The sequence below is a fragment of the Daktulosphaira vitifoliae genome, unplaced genomic scaffold (assembly GCF_025091365.1).
Source record: "Daktulosphaira vitifoliae isolate Bord-2020 unplaced genomic scaffold, ASM2509136v1 Scaffold_1, whole genome shotgun sequence".
NCBI classification, from domain to species: Eukaryota; Metazoa; Arthropoda; class Insecta; order Hemiptera; family Phylloxeridae; genus Daktulosphaira; species Daktulosphaira vitifoliae.
In genome coordinates this window covers 9,842,893-9,865,910 of record NW_026099572.1, presented here as the reverse complement: position 1 = coordinate 9,865,910, position 23,018 = coordinate 9,842,893, and the positions used below count along the sequence as shown (strand labels likewise).

At 24.7% G+C, this 23,018-nt stretch overlaps 3 protein-coding genes across 5 annotated transcripts; 2 read left to right on the top strand and 1 right to left on the bottom strand.

Moving 5' to 3' along the window:
- The first annotated feature begins 413 nt into the window (after positions 1-413).
- Positions 414-3,645, top strand: LOC126910365 (hydroxyacylglutathione hydrolase, mitochondrial). 2 transcript variants are annotated; one of them, XM_050692872.1, is made up of 6 exons: positions 414-609; positions 664-895; positions 1,221-1,447; positions 1,805-1,908; positions 1,966-2,110; positions 3,464-3,645. In XM_050692872.1, exons 1-6 carry the CDS (start codon positions 555-557, stop codon positions 3,592-3,594), a joined length of 894 nt encoding a protein of 297 aa, XP_050548829.1. In that variant the 5' UTR covers positions 414-554; the 3' UTR covers positions 3,595-3,645. The 2 variants fall into 2 exon arrangements, with proteins under 2 accessions (XP_050548829.1, XP_050548831.1); XM_050692874.1 differs by having other exon boundaries at positions 416-609; positions 671-895.
- A 159-nt stretch (positions 3,646-3,804) lies between these two features.
- LOC126910368 (uncharacterized) lies at positions 3,805-5,995 on the bottom strand. Its single transcript, XM_050692880.1, has 5 exons — positions 5,693-5,995; positions 5,472-5,542; positions 5,149-5,254; positions 4,859-5,095; positions 3,805-4,036 (listed from the first exon to the last, which is right to left on the bottom strand). The coding sequence occupies exons 1-5, from the start codon at positions 5,831-5,833 to the stop codon at positions 3,932-3,934; spliced, it is 660 nt and encodes a 219-aa protein (XP_050548837.1). The 5' UTR covers positions 5,834-5,995; the 3' UTR covers positions 3,805-3,931.
- A 183-nt stretch (positions 5,996-6,178) lies between these two features.
- On the top strand, positions 6,179-22,445 carry LOC126910354 (uncharacterized). 2 transcript variants are annotated; one of them, XM_050692850.1, is made up of 9 exons: positions 6,183-6,482; positions 17,451-18,703; positions 18,764-18,981; positions 19,080-19,324; positions 19,383-19,500; positions 19,564-19,791; positions 19,889-20,171; positions 20,295-20,481; positions 22,036-22,445. In XM_050692850.1, exons 2-9 carry the CDS (start codon positions 17,662-17,664, stop codon positions 22,103-22,105), a joined length of 2,391 nt encoding a protein of 796 aa, XP_050548807.1. In that variant the 5' UTR covers positions 6,183-6,482; positions 17,451-17,661; the 3' UTR covers positions 22,106-22,445. The 2 variants fall into 2 exon arrangements, with proteins under 2 accessions (XP_050548808.1, XP_050548807.1); XM_050692851.1 differs by lacking the exon at positions 19,564-19,791 and having other exon boundaries at positions 6,179-6,482.
- Positions 22,446-23,018: the final 573 nt, after the last annotated feature.

The following is a 23,018-nucleotide window of genomic DNA, read 5'->3' as shown; positions in this document are numbered from 1 at the left end:
TTTATACGTTAACACTGCGTATAAAAATAATAAGTGATTGCTATAATTTTATAGATTTTATAAATATGAATAAGACATTCATAATTGAGGCCTTTGTGTTTATTAGTTCTATGAATAGTTTTCACCTTAAAATTTTAAGACTAACTAATGATTATAATTATATTATGATTTTGTTAAATGTATCACAGAATAGATAAATAGATTTTAATAATTATGCTTCATAATATTTTTATGGAGATATAATAATTGTATCAAATTCTTAACAAATTATTTTTTAACATTTTTTTACCGTAGTTTATAGACATTATTATTGAATAAAATAATATTATCTATGAAGGTTGCTTTTTCTGGTGTTCTATAATCACTGCTTGGGTTTATTATCTCATATTATCATTTATGAAAAAACACAATTTTTTTTATGTTTTATGTGTCCTATGATGATATACTAATTATAACATACAAGAATATAATTTTGTACATTCATTACACACATGTAACTTTTGTAAAGTGTATTAATTTATAGATTAGAATTATACCTTAAGGTACATGAATCAATGTATAGAGTTTTTAGAAACATTTTCTTAGGTCATAAATATACTGCAGCTTTTTGTAAGTTAAAGTTTTGTTAAAATATTAAATTATATTTACTAAGTATATTATTAGTGCGCAGGTATTCAAAAATCACCATGCATAGTAATGTAGTAATGAAAGAGTTTGGTTCCAAATTCAAAATTCAAGTACTTCCAGCTCTTTCTGATAATTTTATGTATTTATTAATTGATAATACTACAAAAGAAGCTGCTATAGTCGATCCTGTTGCTCCTAATACTGTATGGGAAGCAGTCAAAAATGAAAATGTCAAACTGACTACAGTTTTAACTACACACCATCATTGGTATGATATTTATTTTATTTATTTATTAAGAATTGAAGCTACCATAAATATTTATACTGAATGGTATAAATTGTTTTGCATATATTTAATAAGAAATTCTTACTAAAAAAAATTGAATTATTTATTGAGAAGCTAAGATTTTTCTTTAATTTTACAATCAAACCATTATATTACGCTTTGATTAGTCAAAAGTAATCATTCACATATATTTGTTTTCAAATTAAACTAAATTTATTGATTTTACTCAAAATATAAACCAGTTTACATAATTTCTAAAAACGATAAAATTTTAAGAAACACATAACATTAAATTTTATTTTCATAGGGATCATGCTGGCGGAAATAAGGAGTTGATCACTAGTAATAGTGGTAGTCCATTAAATGTAATAGGAGGAGATAATAGGATTGATGGTTTAACAACAATTATTGATAAATCAGGAATAGAATTAAAAATGGGATCATTAAATATTAAATGTTTACGAACACCCTGCCACACTTCAGGTCATGTATGTTATTATGTATACACAAATGAAGCTAGTGTAGTGTTTACAGGTAATTTTTCTCATAAATTTTAACTTCTACTCAGGTGTGTCATATCATATTTTTTAGCATGGGTGAACTTTTAAACAAACTACTTAACACGCAAAAATTTGTATTAATGACCTTTTTATTTTTGTAAATAACTAATATTTTAGAAAACCCTAACTTTCATAGGCCTTTGATGACTTAGATTTTTGTGTATATATTTCTAGCACCTCCATAACTAAAAACCTATGTTCCTAATATGAGTTCTCTATGAACTGTTTTAAAATTTGTCATGTCATTAATTATTAAAAATACTCGATTCCTTATTTAATTAAACATATATATAACGTATTTTCTTAAAATTAAATAACATATTTTTTTTAGGTGACACTTTATTTTTAGGTGGTTGTGGAAGATTTTTCGAAGGTACTGCACAACAAATGTATGAAGCATTAATCAAAATACTATCACAACTACCAGATAATACAGTCAGTTTATTTTTTCTTTATAAATTAATTGTTATCTGAGTAAAGTAAATATTCCAGGCTGTATTTTGTGGACATGAATATGCTATTCAAAATCTTAAATTTAGTAAACATGTTGAACCAAATAATGTACATCTGTTATCTCTTCTAAAAGAAATTGAGATTAAAAGAAAAATGAATGAACCAAGTGTGCCTTCAACTATAGGTAAAATTTTTATACACAAATATTTATAATTAAAAATATTTTTAATTTTGTAGCACATGTGACACAGTTAATGTTATAACTGCATTCTTTTTAGACATATATCACACTATCAGTTTAAACAAAAAAATATTAGTGAAAATAGTTCTTTACATAAGACCATAACAAAAATTATTAAAAAAAAAAAACATTTTATAATTTTTAGCTTAGATGCAAAGCTGAGGAGAAGGTATTAGTTTTACTATGATGTGTTTTTTTTTTATTTTTTTTTTTGTAACTGTTACCATTTTTCTCAGTTCTCACTGAATCGATTTATTTCAACGATACGTCAAAAGATACAAATCGTAGCTTATCAAAGACATTATGCTCAAAAATTGAAAAAAATTCCTCTCGTTCCCTGTATATTGGGGAAATCTCCAAAAAAATTACAAAACTAAAAATCGCTAATTTTTGACATTTTTTTCAATTTTTTTTACTTAAAACTGTCCTATGCTAATTTACAAATTTTTAAGTTATCAAAAATTCAATAATGCCTTTCTTAATTTTGAAGAGGCAAAATAAGTATAAATTTATATTTAATGATTCATGTAAATTTTATAATTAGTGGTGAACTCATTACTATGGCAAAACCTTATAAGGTATTTTAATATAAACAAAAAAAAATAAAATTTGAACACAAAAACAGCATTTTTTTAATTAAATTTGTTAATGACCCATCAAAATTTTAACAAGATAAACTTAAAAAAAGGCTATATTGAAATGTTAAAAAATATTGTTTAATCAAATCAATAAAACGTAGAAGTTTCATTAAGACAAAGTTTTTATTCATTTATTGATTGTGGACTTATAATGTAGCATATAAATATAATTCAATTTAGTGAGTAAATGTTTTCTTAAGATATTTCCATTTAAGAAAATTAAAATTAAGGTTATTTATTCCTCAATGGATGAACCAAAAAATTATTTATCTGCATAATATTCTTTACTTAATGTCCAGCCCAACTACATAATATTGTAGTTTTATGATCAAATAGTTTTTCTCATAACGAAAATTAAAATTTTTCAATAGTTCTAAGAAAATTAGTACCTTATTCCTATTTGATCACCCTGTGATAAATTATTATTACCTGAAAATTTTTCTGCTGGTGGCAGTGTGCAATTACTACACTATTTCAAATTCATTCCTGATCTTATCTGTTTATTGACTTAGTAGCCTAAGGTTGCAATTTAAATCTTTTTTTCTATATAATTTATAATGAACCTTGGAAGATGGAGCAGAATTGTATATTTTCTTATACTTACCATACATATTAAATGTTATAAAGTAACACTATCAATTATAAATTCATGTTCTAGGCTTGGAAAAATTGATAAATCCTTTTATGAGAGTAGATGAAGAGTCAATACAAAAAGTTACTGGTACTATTGGTGATTCAATTGAAACCATGAAAATTCTAAGAGAAATGAAAAATGATTTCAAAGAATGAAAATATTTTCACAAATCAAATATGTTACATATTTACAATTTATATAATTGATTTATATATATATATATATATATATATTTATATTTATATATCAATACAATTAAAAAACAAAAATAAAACATATCTTATTAATTTTTATTTATTATAAGTTGAATATAATATTATTTAAAATCATTTCAAGTACAATTACTAAAAATAAAAGAATAAATATTGTTTAAAAAATCCAATCATAGGTGTTTATTATATTTTATCATAATATATACAATATTTATATGAAATTTTACATTCATTCATAATTTGAACTAGTAATTATGACACAAATCATTTGTTCACATAATTATGAACTAGTAGGTTGGACTGCATTTATAGCTTTAGTGAGAGTATATTCCTCCATATCTGCTGCATATTTTTCTTTTGATCTCTCGTACATGTCATAATATACCTTAAAATTTAATGTTATCATAATTAAATTTAAAATACCAATGTAAACTATATAGTAAGTGGTTAACATTTTTTATCTTTATACAATTTATAATAATATATATATATCTGTACCAAATTTTCATAGAAGTAAACTGACATAATAAAACAAATCTATATATATTTTGAGAAAATTTGGACAAAATTTAGTTTTTTACTTTTAAATTAACATAAAATTATTTTGGTTAAAACATTGGATGTTGTATTATTACAATGTCCATGTCTTTGTCTTTCATATAAAATACTATTATTCAACTTTGGAAAGTTATTACAAAAGATAGGTAACTTTAAAAGCTTTTACACTTTCAAAAATGATAAAAACGCATTATTTTAAAAACAAGACCTGATTAGGCAATTATGAAGTTATTTTGAAAATTAATAACTTCAAAATATTTAAAAATGAACCCTTACACCACTGAAACTTGTATATATTTTTTTGCCAGTGTTATTAGGAAGGCAAGAACTATGATATTAAAATGAAAACTGTTAGGTACGTAAAATAATACTTTCTTCTAGGAGTGCTGTTTTTAAGAGCTTTGCACTATTTTTCTGGAACTAGCAAATTAAAAACAAACCTTAAGTTCTATTTGAGAATAAGATATTAAGTTAAAAGCTTTTTTTTTGTTAGATAAAAATGTATTAATTATAAATATTTTCTAATAGTTAGTGTAATAATAAATAAGTAATTTTTTTTAAACGAGTTTGTTAGAAAAATATAAAAAAATAGTTTATAAATTTTTTTAATTTTAGAAGTGAAGACCAAAAAAATTGAGTAGATCATTACCTTTTTATCATTGTGTCCCATAGTGTTCCATGTAATAGCTAATCTTTTAGTTAAATCTTGTTTGGTAGGTTCACCTTCCCCTGACATAATGATTTGATCAAGGACAATAGGTCTTTGTTCTTGACAAAAGCGGAAAAATGGATTTGCTGGTCGTTTGGGTAAATTGGGATCTTTTTTTTCTGTAGATTTAACATTTGTATGGCGTTTACTATTAGGAGTATCAGATGTGCCTGGATGCTGCAAGGAAAATATTTTTTTAATGATACTTCAGTATTATTATTGAATGTTACCTTAATATTAACACCATCAGATATAGGTGAATCATGTCCTAAGTCAATTTGAAGTTTAGCTTCTCTCCAGCTATCTCTATGTTTATCTAACCTGTCCATAATGAATCTACAATAAAAATCGTAATTCAATTAATTAATGTTTAAAGTAAAATATATGTAGCTATTGCTTTAATGAACTAAAAAAATGTAATTAATTAAACTAAAATAATTTTGTATAAATGGAAAATTACTCTAAGAAAGATATATAATTATTAAATCACAATAAAATAAATTAATGTAAACACAAAATGTCTAAAATTAAATTCATTTAAAAAGAAAGTTACTTTCTTTCCACTCTAACACGTCTCAATTGTTTAGATACTTGATGGATTCTATAAACTAGGCGTTCATTGTCCTAAAATATAAAAATTTTATATAAGGATAGTTTTAAAAATATATACGATATTGTTTATAATAAGATAAATATTGGATATTAGTACAAAGAGCAATTTTTTATTGCATTTATAAATCCATCTTATACACAACCAGCTAAATTATAGTTAACCTGTTGCAACCTTTCACAACGTTCTAAAACTGCAATGAAATGTTTTTTATAAAACTTTTGTTTTTGATGTTGATTGACTGCGTCCATTTCAATAATATTATCTGAACTTGAATTGTCCATTGAAGAATATTTTTTAAGCATAACAGGGAAAACTCATAATTATCATCATATATTAATGATCAGCAAAATTATTATAAGATATTTTTAAACTATTAAATCACTCAAAAACAATATTAATTAGGTAGAAAACAGCAGCTTAACTTAGTATATAATTTTTTAAATTCAACATATTGTAAAGATAATATATTTATTGATAATATTCGTCTATCATAATAACCAAAGTGGATTTATAAATCCATTTTGATGATAACATTTGCGAGTTCTGTAATGTAGTGAGGGGAAATATGACTTTTATATAGTAACACTGGTAATCACGCGATTCCCTAACGAAGAAAACAGCTGTTGAAATCTAATATTTTATAAGTCGATCAACATTTCCACTCGAAATTTAACGATCCACAAAGTAGCATTGTTCTATTGTTGTGCAGTTAATTAATATTAAATTAAAATTAAGTTGATATTATAATTTTTTATTTGTTAAAAGCTCTTGTGATTTTATATTATATTTTATCATTGATAAATTCCATTTTTGTGTTTAATCAATCATATAGTTACTATAAATTATAAACAGTTTAATACTATAGCTTTCATACATATCTAGTCTAAATGAAAAAATTGTAAAATATTCATCAGTTAAAAAATGATCTGTGATTTTGGTTTTTAGCAAAAGGTAAATTGTATTATTATAAATAAAAATAGTTCAAAAATATGTTTCTAAAAAAATTGAATAAATTGTAAAATATTAAACCTTTCAATTTTTAATGTCAAATTTCATAATTTAATTTATTGATTCACTAATTAGTATACAAAAAAAAAAAACTATCTAGTTAAACTAAATAATTAAACTTAACCTTTTTAAATATTAGTGCTCAGCCTTATTTTTTACAATCAGTTTTCAAAAAAGGTTATTTTATTTAGTATTAATTTTATTTGATGAAGAAGTAGATCTAGTGTTGTCTTATATATAAATTAAGTGAAAATTTAATTTATTTGCATATTTTTTAGTTAAAAATCTGTTAGAAAATGTGTAAAATCCTTATTTTTTATTTACTTCACAAATATTGTACTAACAGTCATCATTTATTTTGTTTATTTTAAGTATTAATAAAGTGAATTAGAATTTAACTTAATTAAGTACTTATGATAATTATATAATGTTTCAATAGTAATCATTTTAATCTTTTTCAATCTTCTTTAATTGACCTAGTATTAGAATTAATTTTTAAATAGATTACAATATAGATATTTATAGATTTGGAGATCATAGTGTATGATAGATTACTGAGAGAAGGTTGTGGGTAAAAAAAGGAGTGAGAAAAATACATTAATACAATAGAGGACATATATGATGGCACTTGTAACAGGGTATAAAGTGTGAACGGCATAACAGAAGATTTTAGGGTAAGGGTAGGAGTGTTCTAAGGTTCTGTTTAAGCCCTTACTTACTTTCTATAGTGATGGATGAAATTACTAAATAAATTCAAGGAAAATTACTGTAGTGAATACTGTAGGAGTATAGGTGTAGCGTCAATTGTGGATAAGATGACAGAAAATAGACTTAAATGGTTTATTCATGTTATAAAGGGAGAGAAATTGGAAGCTGTAAGAACAGTTATGGAAATAAATGTTGGGAAAAGAAGAAGTAGAGGAAGACCAAGAAAAAGATGGAGAAATGTTATTGAATGTGATATGAGAATGGATGATGTGTGCGTAGATGATGTGGTAAATTATGTCGAGTGGAAGTTTAAGATAAAGGTGGTGAACCCTAAGTAGTTAGGATAAATGCAAGGATAAAAGAAGATTAAAATTCATTTTTATATACATATAAAAGCTTAAATGTGTCATGTTCTTAATAAACTATAGTTTTTACAGTAATATTGTAATTAAAAACTTGTGAATGAACTAGTTGATTAACATGTACAAGACCCAAGTCTAGTATTTTTAAATGGATCTTTTTTCCGTTTTTAGAAACATAAATGTAACTTTTCCGTTCAGTATAGTATATGCACTATATCAAATTGAAATTATTAATTAAATTTAAATTTGATAAATTAGTTTTACATATATTGCATATCACTTGTAACCTTAAACTAGCTTTGTAATGATTTTTTAAATTTATATGAAATGTTTTTAGGCATAATTGAAAATTTAAACATCTAGCTATGCATGATGTGAATTTTTGTAATCATAATAGAAGTAAATAAAACCTTCAAATTATAAAAAAAAGTAATAAGACTTAATTATTTCTAATTTTTTCTTTAATGATATAAATGTTTTGTTTTTTTTACCTACCATTAATAACATAATGATCTGTATTTCCTTGATCACTACTTACTAATGACAAATATAAATTAAAATAAATTTTTCAGATTTTCTTATAAAAAAATTATTTTACTGAATAGATAGATAAATAAAACTATTTTATCGCTTATTTAAAATACTTTTATAACTTAAAATTTTAAGCTTTTTATTTTAGAATTTCTTTGCTAACCATAAGCACAAATAAAGAGATACTTTAGCTAGCTACTTTTTTTTTAATTTTATCTTTTAATACTGTGAGTGTATACAATGCATTGATGTAGTAGGTAAATTTTCATAGTGATTTGTTTTGGTTTCAACATTTTTAATAATAAAAAATAAAAATAAAATCATGAATTATTACATAAAAAAAAAAAAAACAAAATTATGCTTATAGAATTTCTGACAAAAATTATGTCATCCAAGCATATGTATTAAATTATGCGGGGAACTGTTAAGTTTAACTATTACTAATCTATCTTATACAATATTACTCATTTTTATATTGATAAATCACATATATATGTTTATTATGACTTATTATTGTACACGCTAGGCTGCCATTGATTATATTTTAAGCTTATATTTTGTAAAATTTCCTCAAAAAATGTATTGTTACCATAAAATGATAATAATACTTCTTTTGTTTAATAAAAGATAAATCATTTGAATAAACTTATTTTATAGATCAATAAATTTCGTTCTGTTGTAGATAAGCTTTTAAAAATAAACTGAATTTTTAAGACGAATAAAATGTTAAATTTCACCGTGGCGTATTTTTTTTTAATTGGAACTAAAAAAAAAATATCAATAAATTAAAATTTAACTAAAATGTAATCAAGTGGTCAGGAGTTTGGGATCTTGGGCTTAAGTTTCTCAACATTTCAGAAATTAGTTATGTGGTATTCAAATATTTTCAAAGGGGAAGAAATAAGAATTAGCCGCCGATATTATTTTTTATCTCTGCCTATAGTAATCAGTATAATTAATCGAAATTGTAAGAGTATATGATTTGATATAATGAAGTAATTTTGCTAAAAAATGTCTGATAATATTATGTGTATTGTAATTTCAATTGTCATCAAATGCATGATTCAGTCTATCTATTTTTTAAGTGGTCGACTGTAAAAGATACAAGGTGTTCTTATCTCATTGTAACACAATTATTCTACTATATCATTTTAGAAGTGCTTTTAATAATGAACAGCTATTATTTGACGTTTAATTTGTTGAAAAATGAAAATAGTAATCTTACCTACTTGAAATATTTTAAAAGTTTACATTTTATCGTTTTTATACATACAATTTTTCCAAATATTCTAGTACGGCTTAAAATTATCAATGATTACTAAAAGTTGAAGCACATTAAAAAAAAGACTTCATATCGCAATTTTAGCCTAACTTCAAATTTTTCGATTTTTTTTATTGATATATTTGTTTTGATTTATGTTGATTTAAAATTATCAAAAATCGTTCCTCACTACCCTCCGCTGTTTTATTTATCAAATCTTTCCCACATTATAAGCGCAATAACATTGAATAAGACAAAACCAATTGTGTTGAGTTATTTTCGTAAAATTTTATTAAGTAGGTTAATATTTTATAAAATTATTATAACCAATGTAAATGAAAAATATTAATTGTAATAATTTTAGACATAATCTAAAATTATAAATTTTACTATGGCTCCGTATTATTTGTTATCTATCCATCTACATTATATCTATATCAAAATTTCAAATATTCTGAAAATTACTAATTTGATTACTAATTGATATTGTTATTTAAAAATTCAGTTCTGAAAATCACTAGGCATCGTCTATTTGTTAATTAGAATTTAAAGTGTTTAAAAACTAATTTGTGCTCGTAGATTATAATTGGTCTTATTAGTAACATTCACTTATGTTTTGAACGAGTGGCGTTTTTATTAATTCATTCATTATAAATAATTGAATCACAACTATTTCAATAAGTTATTGTATTATGATTTAAAAAATTGCTAATTATTACATTTATACTTTTTTTTTTTAGTTTACACTCTAATGTCAGAATTCTTTTATCATAATAAAAGCATTAATAATAGTATACCATTACGTGTTACTTATAAAGTAACAATGTTTATTAATAAATACAACGCTTTATATCTGATTCAATGAATCAGATGCACCTATTACCTAATAGTATATAAATATATTGAAATATACTAATGTTCGGTACTCGTATTAAATAATGTAATAACAAGAAAGTACTCTATTATTAGAGCACTAAAGAAAATCGTGATGTCATTACCTTTTGTGATTGCAATTTTTAAGTAGTATGCTCAGAAATTTTAAATGGGGGCATATTATTATCAAAGTATGCTATACTCTTGACCTTTTTTGATTTATCTGATTTTTTTCGTGTATTTACTATGTACGTGGGTTTCTCGCCTCAGTATATACTAACCTGAATATCACGTTTAAAAACATTAGTAATACAATATTAATGTAAATTTACTAATATCAATTCTTAATTAAAATAATGTATTTAAAATACATAACAATAAAAAACTACCAGGCTTACCTTTATGTATTTAGTTATTTTACCTACTTCGTGTATAAAATATACAATTTTATTTATAAATATTATTATCCAATGGAAAAATTCCTTTTTAAACAGAACTCGTTTCTCTTTTTGCTCTATTTTTGTTAAAAAAGTATTTATAAACCTACTATTATTATTGTATTAATATTATAACCAGTTTAAAAATAAAGTATAGGGTATATTTTAATCATCCTGTGCATAGGTGCAATTTAAACAAAATTCAAAATTAACATATAATTTAAGTCATTTTTTTAAGAAGGCTCAGCCTTCTAGACCTTTCATATTGTGCCTATGATTTTGTGCTTTCAAGATATTACGTTTTTAGTGTAATTATTAACTTAATAATTGAGATGTTACGAACTCTTATTTTCGTAGTCGAACCGAACATCAATTTTAATAATTTTTGGGCAAAATAACTATATTATTATTCAATGTAATATTTCATTATACTAGTTCAAATTTCAAACCGATTTACTAGGAAAATGTTAAGTTCGAACATCAATTTTTAGTATGATTAAAAATTTTTAATACTAAAGTAATACAAAGATTATATTAAAATTATAAAATGTTGATAACATATTGGAGACATAATACAGATTTGTAATTATGGTTGTCAGATTTCAATGCAAAAACTATTGTTAATAGTACATTTTAGCTTCGATGCGAAGCTGAGAAGGTATTGGTTTTACTATGATGTGTTTTTTTTTTTTGTGTCTGTTACCACTTTTTCTCAGCTCTCACTGAACGGATTTCTTTCAACGATACGTCAAAAGATCACAAATCGTATCTAGTCGAAGACATTACCCTTCAAAATTGAAAAAATTTCCCTCGTTCCCCGTAAATGGGGGAAACCTCCAAAAAAATTACATATTTAAAAATCGCTAATTTTCGAAATTTTTTCAATTTTTTTTACTAAAAACTGCCGTAACTTTTTCAAAAATGAACATATCAATATAATTTTTTTTTATATAGATGCTTGATGTCTTTACTTATCATTTGGTATATTTTTTTTGTAAATCTGACACTTAATCTGCCCACAGGGGGGGATTTAAAATGACAACTTTTTCACAAAAAATTAACTTTTTCAACTTAACTTTTGAAAATGTTCCGGAAGGTCTGACACTTTTATATATATCTTAAATTAAAGCTAATGTAATGTACTTTAATTTGAAAAAAAAAAATTTGACCTCTGGACTTGTCTTCATGGTGAAAACGGCTACCGAATGCTATTTTTGTGTGAAAATTTTCGATTTTATAATTTACATTTTTTACTTTAAAGTGCTATAACTTTTTAAAAAATGTATGGATCAATACAATTTTTTCATGAGAAGTAGTATTTATATACATCTTTCATTGGATATACTTTTTTTTTAAATCAGACTATTTCCCTATATATGGGGGGGCTTCAAATATAAAAAATGCATATAGAAAGTAGAACTTTTTCAACTTAACTTTTGAAAATGTTCCGGAAGGTCTGACACTTTTATATATATCTTAAATTAAAGCTAATGTAATATACTTTAATTTGAAAAAAAAAAATTTGACCTCTGGACTTGTCTTCGTGGTGAAAGTTGACATCAAAGTTAATAAAAAATTACGATTTTTGTAAAATAATTTTTTTTTATATTTTTAACTTAATAATGCTCTAACTTTTTCAAAAATGAACATATCAATATAATTTTTTTTATATAGATGCTTGATGTCTTTACTTATCATTTGGTATATTTTTTTTGTAAATCTGACACTTAACCTGCCCACAGGGGGGGATTTAAAATGACAACTTTTTCACAACAAATTTACTTTTTCAACATAACTTTTGAAAATGTTCCGGAATGTCTGACACTTTTATATATATCTTAAATTAAAGCTAATGTAATATACTTTAATTTGAAAAAAAAAATTTTGACCTCTGGACTTGTCTTCATGGTGAAAATGGCTACCGAATGCTTTTTTCGTGTAAAAATTCTCGATTTTATTATTTATATTATATTTAACTTTATAATGCTGTAACTTATTGAAAAGTTTATGGATCCACACAATTTTTTTATGAAAAATAATATTTTTTAATAAACCCTTTTTCATTCGACATACATTATCTTAATCAGGATATTAATAAGGAACCAGCAGATCAAGTAGCTTTTGGAATAAAACACCAATTTTTTTAAAATTAAACATTATCTAAAGATTTGCATCGAAGCGTTTTTTTTTGATAGTGATTTTAATCACTGTCAGATATCATTTACTTGATCCAACTATGCCACGTCACCACTGTGCCGCGACCCCCCTGTGCTGGGTTTTTATTTATAACACTTTGAAACACAAAAGAAAAAATTGTAGAAACTCTAAAATTAATGAAACTAAATTTTGTTTATGTTTTTTATAATAATGAATTCGTTCATGTTCCCTGTTCCTTAACTTTTAAAGGAATCAATTTTTATATTCATTCCAACAAAAAGAACTCTTTTTTTTTTTTTTCGGAACGATTTCCTTCCCAGCATTGTTATTGTCTATTAATTTTAGGTATGATAACGTAACAAGAAATCAATAAAAAAAAAACTTTAGTTTAGATAACTAAGAAAATATATTGATAAGAAATTAATTAAAAACTACTAGTCACCTAATATTTTGAGTGGCCGCTAATCTCATGGATATAAATGCCCCCCTCCCCAGTATATCAAACTGAGTTCTCTTTGATTATCAAATTATATGCAGTCCTCTATCATACGATTTAATTTAATTTATAACTATATTAGAAAGAATACATTTGTCTAAAAAAATTATTTTATAATGCGACTAAACTAACATTATATTAGACAAGTTCAGACATCTTAATTTGATTTTTAGTCATTTTAGCTGTGTTTATTTCTTATAGTTGCAATTGTTCTCCTCCTAATAATCTCGAGTGTAGTTTTTCTATTCAATACGTAAATATTTTATTGTTGGAAAATAACTAATGAAATAATAAGTATTATTCTCACACTACCAACACCAATATTAAAATTGCAATAATAAGACAAAGAAGGCGCTTTATTACTAGTTTTTATCTTAAAAGTTACTTTTTTTTTTCATTAAATAATAAAATATTCCATTTTCCGCGTAAATGTAAATAAAATTTCATATTACACAAAGTGTAATAAACTAATAATAAATATGGAATGATGGTACACAATGTAATCTTTAATACATTTATTATCAAATTATAATGGTTTAAGATAGCACTGATGCAAAATAGTTAACTTTTTGTAACATAAGTGATAGTCTATACATCTTAACAATTATTTGTGTCGATTTATAATCTGAATAAACTTTTTCATAGAACATTGAGTTTTTAAATGGTTATTGTTTCTAAAAGAGTTAAGTTCTATTAAATAAATCAGCCAAGTTGTTTTTTAGCTTCGATGCAATGCTGAGAAAGTATTGGTTTTGATGTGTTTTTTTTTATTATTATTATTATTTTTGTCTGTTACCACTTTTTCTTAGCTCTTACCAAACCAATTTCTTTCAACGATACGTCAAGAGATCACAAATCGTATCTAGTCGAAGACATTATCCTTATAAATTGAAAAAATTTCCTTTGTTCCCCGTAAATGGAGGAAACCTCCAAAAAAATTACAAATTTAAAAATCGCTAATTTTTGAAATTTTTTTAAATTAAAACTGCCATAACTTTTTCAAAAATGAACAAATCAATATAATTTTTTTATATAAATGCTTGATGCCCATACCTATCATTTGGTATATTTTTTTTATAATTTTAACCCTTTACCTGCCCACAGGGAGGGATTTAAAATGACAACTTTTTCACAAAAAATTAACTTTTTCAACTTAACTTTTGAATGTTTTCCGGAAATTCTGACATTTTTATGTATATATTAAATTAAAGCTAATGTAATGTACTTTATTCTGGAAAAATAAATTTCGGACTTTATTTTGTCTTCACAGTAAAAATGGCTACCAAATGCTATTTTTGTGAAAAAATTCTCGATTTTATTTTTTTAATTTTTAACTTTATAATGTTATAACTTTTTGAAAAGTGTATGGATCAACACAATTTTTTTATGAGAAATAATATTTTTTAATAATCCCTTTTTCATTCGACATACTTTATCTTAATCAGGATATTAATAAGGAACTAGTAAATCATGTAGCTTTTGGAATAATCCACCAATTTTTTAAAATTAAACACTGTCAGATATCATTATACTTGATCCAACTGCCACGTCATCACTGTGTCGCGACCCCCCTGTGCTGGGTTTTTTTTTACTTAATATGGTTATGCAAAAATATATACCGTTATGTATAATTAAATTTACTTTTTAGAGCCTTAAAATTTCAATGTAATACCATTTCTCAAAGAGTAAGCTTAGGGGCAGTATTTAAAATCTATTTAGAATTCTTTGATAATAATTACTACTGGTATTTTTCTATGAAATCAAATATTCAGTTTTACAATTGTTAGTTTAATAATAGTAGTTATCTAATTCAACCGCTCAGTATCGATTAAACAATCAGTTAATAGTGTATTCCATTAATAATGTTCAATTTCTTATTAATTATAAAAAATTGTAATTTGTAAACCAAAGGTTGAGTTTAGTGATAATTGTAAAGGTTTACGATTTTAAATAATTGTAATAAAATGTAATATAAAGATTCATGTATTTTACAATTTTAGAATGTCCACTTTATTATTACATAATAAAAGATAACTGATAACAATCTTTCAAATATTAAATTTTATTCTTTATGTTACATTATGTTGACATTTAAAACGATGTAATCGATTTGTTGCGAAATATTTTATTCTAGTAATATGATTTATCTAATCATATGTCGCTAATTAAATACCAAAAAATCAAGGACTTGCTTTCTAGAATTCTACTTTTAATTTCGTAATAGTTTCTAACTTCTTTTATACTTTTTTGGTCCAATTTATCATTAATGGCATACGGTTTCCTGATGTACCTGTTGATCGCTAAATTATTTTTTGGACTGTCTAAATATATTTTGTTACATTACGAATACTATGCCTGTCTTCGAATAAAATATTTATGTGTAAAATTGGCATATAATTATACTAGATAGTATGTTGTAGAGCGAATGTCCAAGTTAGTACATCAAGATTGGCAAAATTACAAAGACCAAGCAGCACATAATATTTGACGAATAATCATTTATAAGTCTCGCCAAGTTTTTCAACATTTTGACGCAAACTTTAAATCTGTAAACTTTTGTTATTTCTCTTCTTTTTATAAATAAGTATACAACATTTTCTAAAAGTAATTAAAATTATCCGTTGAGTGTCATTTGTGAATCATCATCATTATTATTGATCAGTTTTACTTGGCTAGTTGTATGTTGTCTTAAATCAAAGATAGAAGTTGTGAATGATTGATTTCTTTATTTTTGACTATTAGTTCAAGGATTCATTAAAATTGCTTTTAAGTGTTCATTAATTTATTTTGACCGTAAGCATATTAAAACATTTTTTTATTACATGATTTATTGTTTCAAAACCAATGTCAAATTTAGATTCGTTTTATTTGTATCGACTAAAGTTTGTTTAATGTTTCAATAAATCATAATAATATTCGGACATTTTATTTTATTGAATACAATTCGTTTTTGTGGATAGTGCAAATATTAGTTATCATAACTATAATTTAACATTATATTATTTGAGGATGGTAATACTTCTATTAAATTTTTCTCAATTTTTGTACGTTTAGTGATCATGATTAGAACTATTCACTAATTCGAATAAAAAACATCTATATTTGTTACACTTTAAAAATAATCGATTACCATCAACACATTTTAATTTCCAAATACATTTTTAAAACAAGAATAATTTAAAACAGATTGTCAAAGTAATATAATATTTTAGGAAGAAAAAAAAAAAATTTCATATTTTGGTGCTAGTTTTCTTTATATACGAGGATTTTATCATCTTGATAATTTAGTTACTTATTTTAATTTTTAAGCTTATAATAAAGCAAAAAATTTTTTATTTTAAATTAAATTGCAACTTTATATTTCGACTTAATTTATCTTTAGATTGTTTAAAAAATTCTAGTAAATTTAAATCAACTAAACATAAGCTCATTTAAATTAAAAAATGACTACATAAATTCAAGGTGTTTCCACTTTAAATAATTAACTCCTATATTTTTATTTTATATTTTTATTTCCTATATTTTCTCACTTGTAAGTTTTTCAAATAGTTGTTTTATATAATACAAGTGACTTTATTATTATAAACGAAATAATAAATATTATTTCTAAATAATTATTGTTAGCAATATTCAATAAACCTTATCTTTTGCTCCAAAATTTGTAAAACAAAACAAAGTTAAAAACAGTTATTTCTTGTGTCTATCGTTTTTTTTTAATGAGCTACGTAACTATTAATAACTTAAAATTATTATATTTATAATTTTTTTGATAATGTACTTTTTATGTTTCCTCGACACTTTCTAGACTACATTTTTAAATTTATAACTTTTTCTTTTATATACAGCTTTGTTTATAAAAAATATATAGAATTAAAATATTTAAAATTTCTGATTCTCATTATTATTAAAGTCACAATGTAATAATCATTGTTGATTTAAACTGTAAAAATGTTTTGATTTAAATATTATGAATTTTCACATTTAGTTTACAATTTGTTAAATTATGATAGATTTGATTAAATTACAATTTTAATATATTATTGTTTTTTTATTATTGATTAATTGTTCTTATTATTCTACTTTTAGGTGTCTACAAAAGACAATTTTTCGAAAACTTTGACATTTTTTAAAAATTAAACCGCATGGAAACCAAATTTGTATTTAAACAGTTGAATAATTTCAACCTAAATCACCGAACAGACGGTGATAGGTATTTGGCCACTAAGAATATATTAGGTAGCCGCATGAGGAGAATTGGAGTTAGGAAGCGAAAAAGTAAACAAATTAAGTTAACGGAATGGCGGACAATGTCAATACAGCCGATCCAGAAGCAAATTTATTAAATATTAATAAGGCTATCAAAATTAGTGATCTCGTTAATAATATTAATAATGTTAAAGAAAATAAAACACAATGCAATTTACTTTCTCCGAACAATGATACTAGAAATAACATAACTATAGATAATAAGAATCATGTTACCTTTTATAATAATGAATCTAATCATATTTGTTCCAAACACTTCAATGATTCATACACTTCATACACTACTACAGATTCAGATGAATCCTCATCTTCATCATCAACAGAAACACTTAATAGAGCACCCGATGGTGGATGGGGATGGGTTGTAGTGTTTGCATCATTCATGGTCAATTTAATAGCTGATGGTGTAACTTTTTCATTTGGTGTTATATTCATAGAATTTGAAAAATACTTTGATGAAGGAAAAAGTAAAACTGCATGGATAGGTTCTCTTTTTATGGCTGTTCCACTTCTTTCAGGACCAATAGCTAGTTTTTTGACTGATAGATATGGCTGTCAAAAAGTTACAATTATTGGCTCAATAATAGCATCTACTGGATTTGTTCTGTCTGCATTTGCAGATTCTTTAATTGTTTTGTTTATTACCTTTGGGTTTATATCTGGATTTGGTTTATCATTATGTTATGTCGCTGCTGTTGTGATAGTTGCTTACTATTTTGATAAAAAACGATCATTTGCAACTGGACTATCAGTATGTGGAAGTGGTATTGGTACAGTTATATTTGCTCCAGTTAATCATATGCTTTTAAGTTATTTTGGATGGAGAGGTTGTACATTAATCTTAGCTGGTCTTTTTTTAAATTTGTGTATATTTGGTATGCTTATGAGAGATCTTCCATGGACCAAAGAAAAACTACAAAATGAGAGAAAAAAGAAAAAACATGCTAGGCTTATCAAACGCAGATTAAAGTCTACAACCAGCTATGACCGACATTCCCAACACACTCAATTGCAAACATCGCCTATGTCAGGAAGCAATGAAGAAGTAGAAAATACGATACCAATAGATTTAGGTATTTAGATTTATTTTTAAATCAAAAGTTTTATGTCATTATTGTATTTTTATTTTCAAGAAAATGAACGTGGGTTACCAAACATTACCAAAGATTTACGACTGTGTAATTCCCTTGTAAATTTACCTACATTTATAAGAAATCATGAGAATGTTCCTTTAGAAGTACTTGAAGCTCTTACCCAAAAAAAACATTTGTACTCTGTGTTAATACAAAATTATCCTAGTTTGCTATTACCATCAAGAAGTTTCAGTGATAGTGGACGTTTAAATGATTTGGTAAATTATTCTATTTATATTTTTCGCTTTTAGCATATTGAACAACTAACATAATACAGAATAATACTTAATAAAGTATAATAACTTTATACTTTTAGGGAAATTTATCACCAACACAAAGTTTACATTTACAAAAACTGTTAGACTTGCATACAAAACTTGAAGAACAATCAAATAAAAATCCATTTGTTAACAATGTAGATGAAAAAATAGAATCAGTTCCTATTAACAATGAGTATGATGTCCTTAAAAATAATGATGATTATATTTGGTGGATAAAAAAAGATAATCAACAAGTTAAACGGCTTCAAACTGCGTATCTACAAGATATTAAAATTCATAGGTACAAAATAATTTTATAAAAATATGTATATTTTACAATAATTTAATTTGTATTTTAGACATTCATTAACATATAGAGGAGCAATGCTCAATATTAACAGATATCGTTTAAGAGCTTCATCTTGCCCAAATATTTATAGAAATTCTATGACTACAATTGCTAAAGAAAAACAAGAAGTAAAATTTACATAAATTGATATTTATATTTATGCATTTTATTAATAATTGGAATAACTTTAGTGGTCAGCTGGTCTATGGGAGCTTTGGTACTTACTTTTAGACATGATGGATTTTTCTCATTTCAAAAACATGCATTTTTTATTATTTGCACTTTCTAACTTTCTTTTATATACATGGTATGATGTGCCTTATGTTTATTTGGCTGACCTGGCTACACTTAGAGGGTATACTCAAGAAGATGCATCATATTTAATTAGTATGATTGGATTTTTAAATATGTTTGGAGAGGTATTAATTTATAAAAAATGTATTCCACATTATTTTAAAAAATATTAATATGATTAGTTGTTTGCTTTATTTACTAAGTATAACCACTTATTTTTAGGTATTATTAGGTTGGGCTGGAGACAAAGCGTGGGTTAATGCTAATACTGTATATGCTGGTTCAATGGTGTTATGCGGAATTGTAATTGCTTTAGTTCCACTGTTTAAAAGTTATGCCAGCCTTTCAATATTATCTGCATTGTTTGGCTTATTCATATCTGCTAATTACTCATTTACTTCAATTATATTAGTTGAAATAATCACATTAGAACGGTTTACCAATGCTTATGGTGTATTGCTATTAGTTCAAGGAATCGCTAATTTAATTGGACCACCTCTTGCTGGTAAGTAAAATATGTTCAAATTCTTGACAAAATATTGAGTTATTTTAATTTTATATATTAAAAATTTTTTACTAAAAATTAAATCCAATGATTATTTTACTTTTTAATTAAAAAATATTTCAGGTGGCATCTATGACATAACACAGACGTATGACTTGTCCTTTTACTTAGGAGGATTCTTCATAGCAATTTCAGGATTTTTATTATGCGTTTATCCACTTGTTAAAATGATTTCAAGACGTAGAAGAAACCAAATTTTAAGTAATCACAAAAATAAAATAAACGATATTGCTACTCCAGATTGTAAAAAGTAATTACTGCTTTTATTTTTTATTTTGAGTATCAAAAATAATCAGATAATTAAAGTAGTAAGGAGAAATTATCACTAGGATTTTTTAATGTATTGGGTCTATAACTTGATTTGTGCGGTTTTTTTTTTTTCAAAATTTGAATGTTCATTTCAGAAAAATATGTACAACAATGTTATTCAAAGTATTGCTCATCTGAAGTTATAACTTTTTCCTATCTTCCTGGAAATTTGTGGATTCCATCCCAAAAGAACTGCGCCGGCTTGGCGGCCAAGAATGATTCAAGTCAATTTTCGATATCTTCAACTTTAATGTAGGGTTTTCCAGAAAAGACATTCTGCATCAAAGCCGTTTGAGGCAAAACATCCTAGCCGCTGTTTTCTAAATAGTTTTTAACCCGTCTTACAACATGAGGCCGAGCGTTGTCATGATGAAAAATTATTTCCTCGTATCTAGTTGCATATTCTGGGCGTTTTTCGACGATTGCTTTCTTCAAGCAAACCAATTATGTTTGGTAGAAGTTCCCTGTAATTGTTTGGCCCGATTTCATAACACAGCTCATAATACAGCATACCCTTCTGATCTCACCAAATACAAAGCATTACCTTAGCGCCATGGATATTCGAATTTGCTGTTGATTTGGCTGGTTGGCCAGGTTTCACATATGACTTTTTGCACTTAGGGTTGTCGTAATAGATCCATTTTTCATCACCAGTCACAATCCGATATATAAACGCCTTCCTTTTGTAACGTTCAAGCAGCATTTCTGACATGCAAAATCGTCTTTCAACGTCTCTTGGTTTCAATTAATATGGCACCCAATTTCCTTGCTTTTGAATGTATCCTGTTGCTTTTAAACGTTTTGAAATGGCTGCTTGAGTGACTCCCAAAGATTCTGCGAACTCTTCTTGTGTTTGACAACAATTTTCATCGAGTAATGCTTCCAGTTCTTTATCTTCAAATTTTTTTGGCTGCCCAGGACATTCTTCATCTTCTAAACCAAAATCACCACTTTTAAATTGTGCAAACCACTTTTGACATGTTCGATCAGATAGAGCATGTTCACCATAAACTTCCACCAAAATACGATGAATTTCGGCAGCAGTTTTCTTCATATTAAAGTAATGAAGAAGAATTCTCTGCAAAAACACTTTTTCAGGCACAAATTTCAACATATTTGAGTGAAAAAAAATTGTTGTTGTTTACGCTTCAAATGAATGACATATAACTGATAAAGACGCACTATGACAGTAGCTTTTCAACATATGTTTGGAATATTGGAACGATAGAATAATAATCAAGTTACGCCATCCCTTAACAAACCGCACAAATTAAGTTATAGACCCAATAGTTTTTGGTTAATTAATACCTGTTTTTTACTTGACTCTCATCATGGTCATGGAAAAATGTTGCCCGTAATTAGTTTTACACATTAATATTTACAACATAATTTCTAAATTTTATATTATTTAAAAATAATAAATTATATTTTATAATTATTATAGTTTTAAATTTTATTTAGTGAACTTATTTACTTTAAAAATTATATGTTTTAGGTGTAGTACATTAAATAATGACATTTTATTTATTCCCAAAAGACATTCAATCTCAGCTACCAACGTCTAACAAGTGAAGTTAATAATGAACCTGAAAAGTTTTACTTCTTAAGCTCATTTCTTTTTCACAATCAAATATTTAAATTGACAGTTTATTTATTGTTTTTGTTTGATACAAAATCTCATTGTTCTATCAACCATTTAAAATTCAAATTTGTTGAACTATTATTAGCTAAGTATCATGTTATTTATCAACTTTAGTTATTGTCATAAATATTGACTATGCAAAGTAGTATTTTTTTTTTTTTATTAAAACTTATTTTCTAAATCCACAATAAAAAAAAAAATTATTTTTTATTGTACAATTTTAATGTATTGTATGTATTAATAACAGTAATTGTAATATTAGTTATTTAATTTTAACAAATTGTTTAGGACATACTTTACTTATTAGATAATCATCTTAATGTAACCATATAATAATGTAATAAATTTGTGTAGCTTATAAATAATTTTTGTATAAAAACTTTAAATGCTCCTTAAAAGAACAAAGTATGTATAATGAATTTGATTAATTAATATATTATACCTTTATTATTCATAGTTTTTCTGAATGTTATCAATTTGATTATACTGTTATTTTATTACATTCTTTGTATATATATATATATAGATATTAGAAATCATTTTTTGTAATTCATACTAAATAGTCAAAAATAATAAAAATTGTTCTAACTTCATTACATTGTATCTTATATCTTTTTATAAATTATTACCCTCAATTATAAAAAAAAATTATGTAACTAAAATGCTTTTAGTAAAAGTATCAAATTGTATAAAAAATATTGTTTATTAAATTTAAATATTTAAGAAATTTTTAATTAATCTATTATTATACAATATTTATTTTTTAAAGACTGCACTTTAGGTTTATTTTTGTGATTTTAAATGCATTAAGTATCTTTTTTTAGGATTAAAGTGAA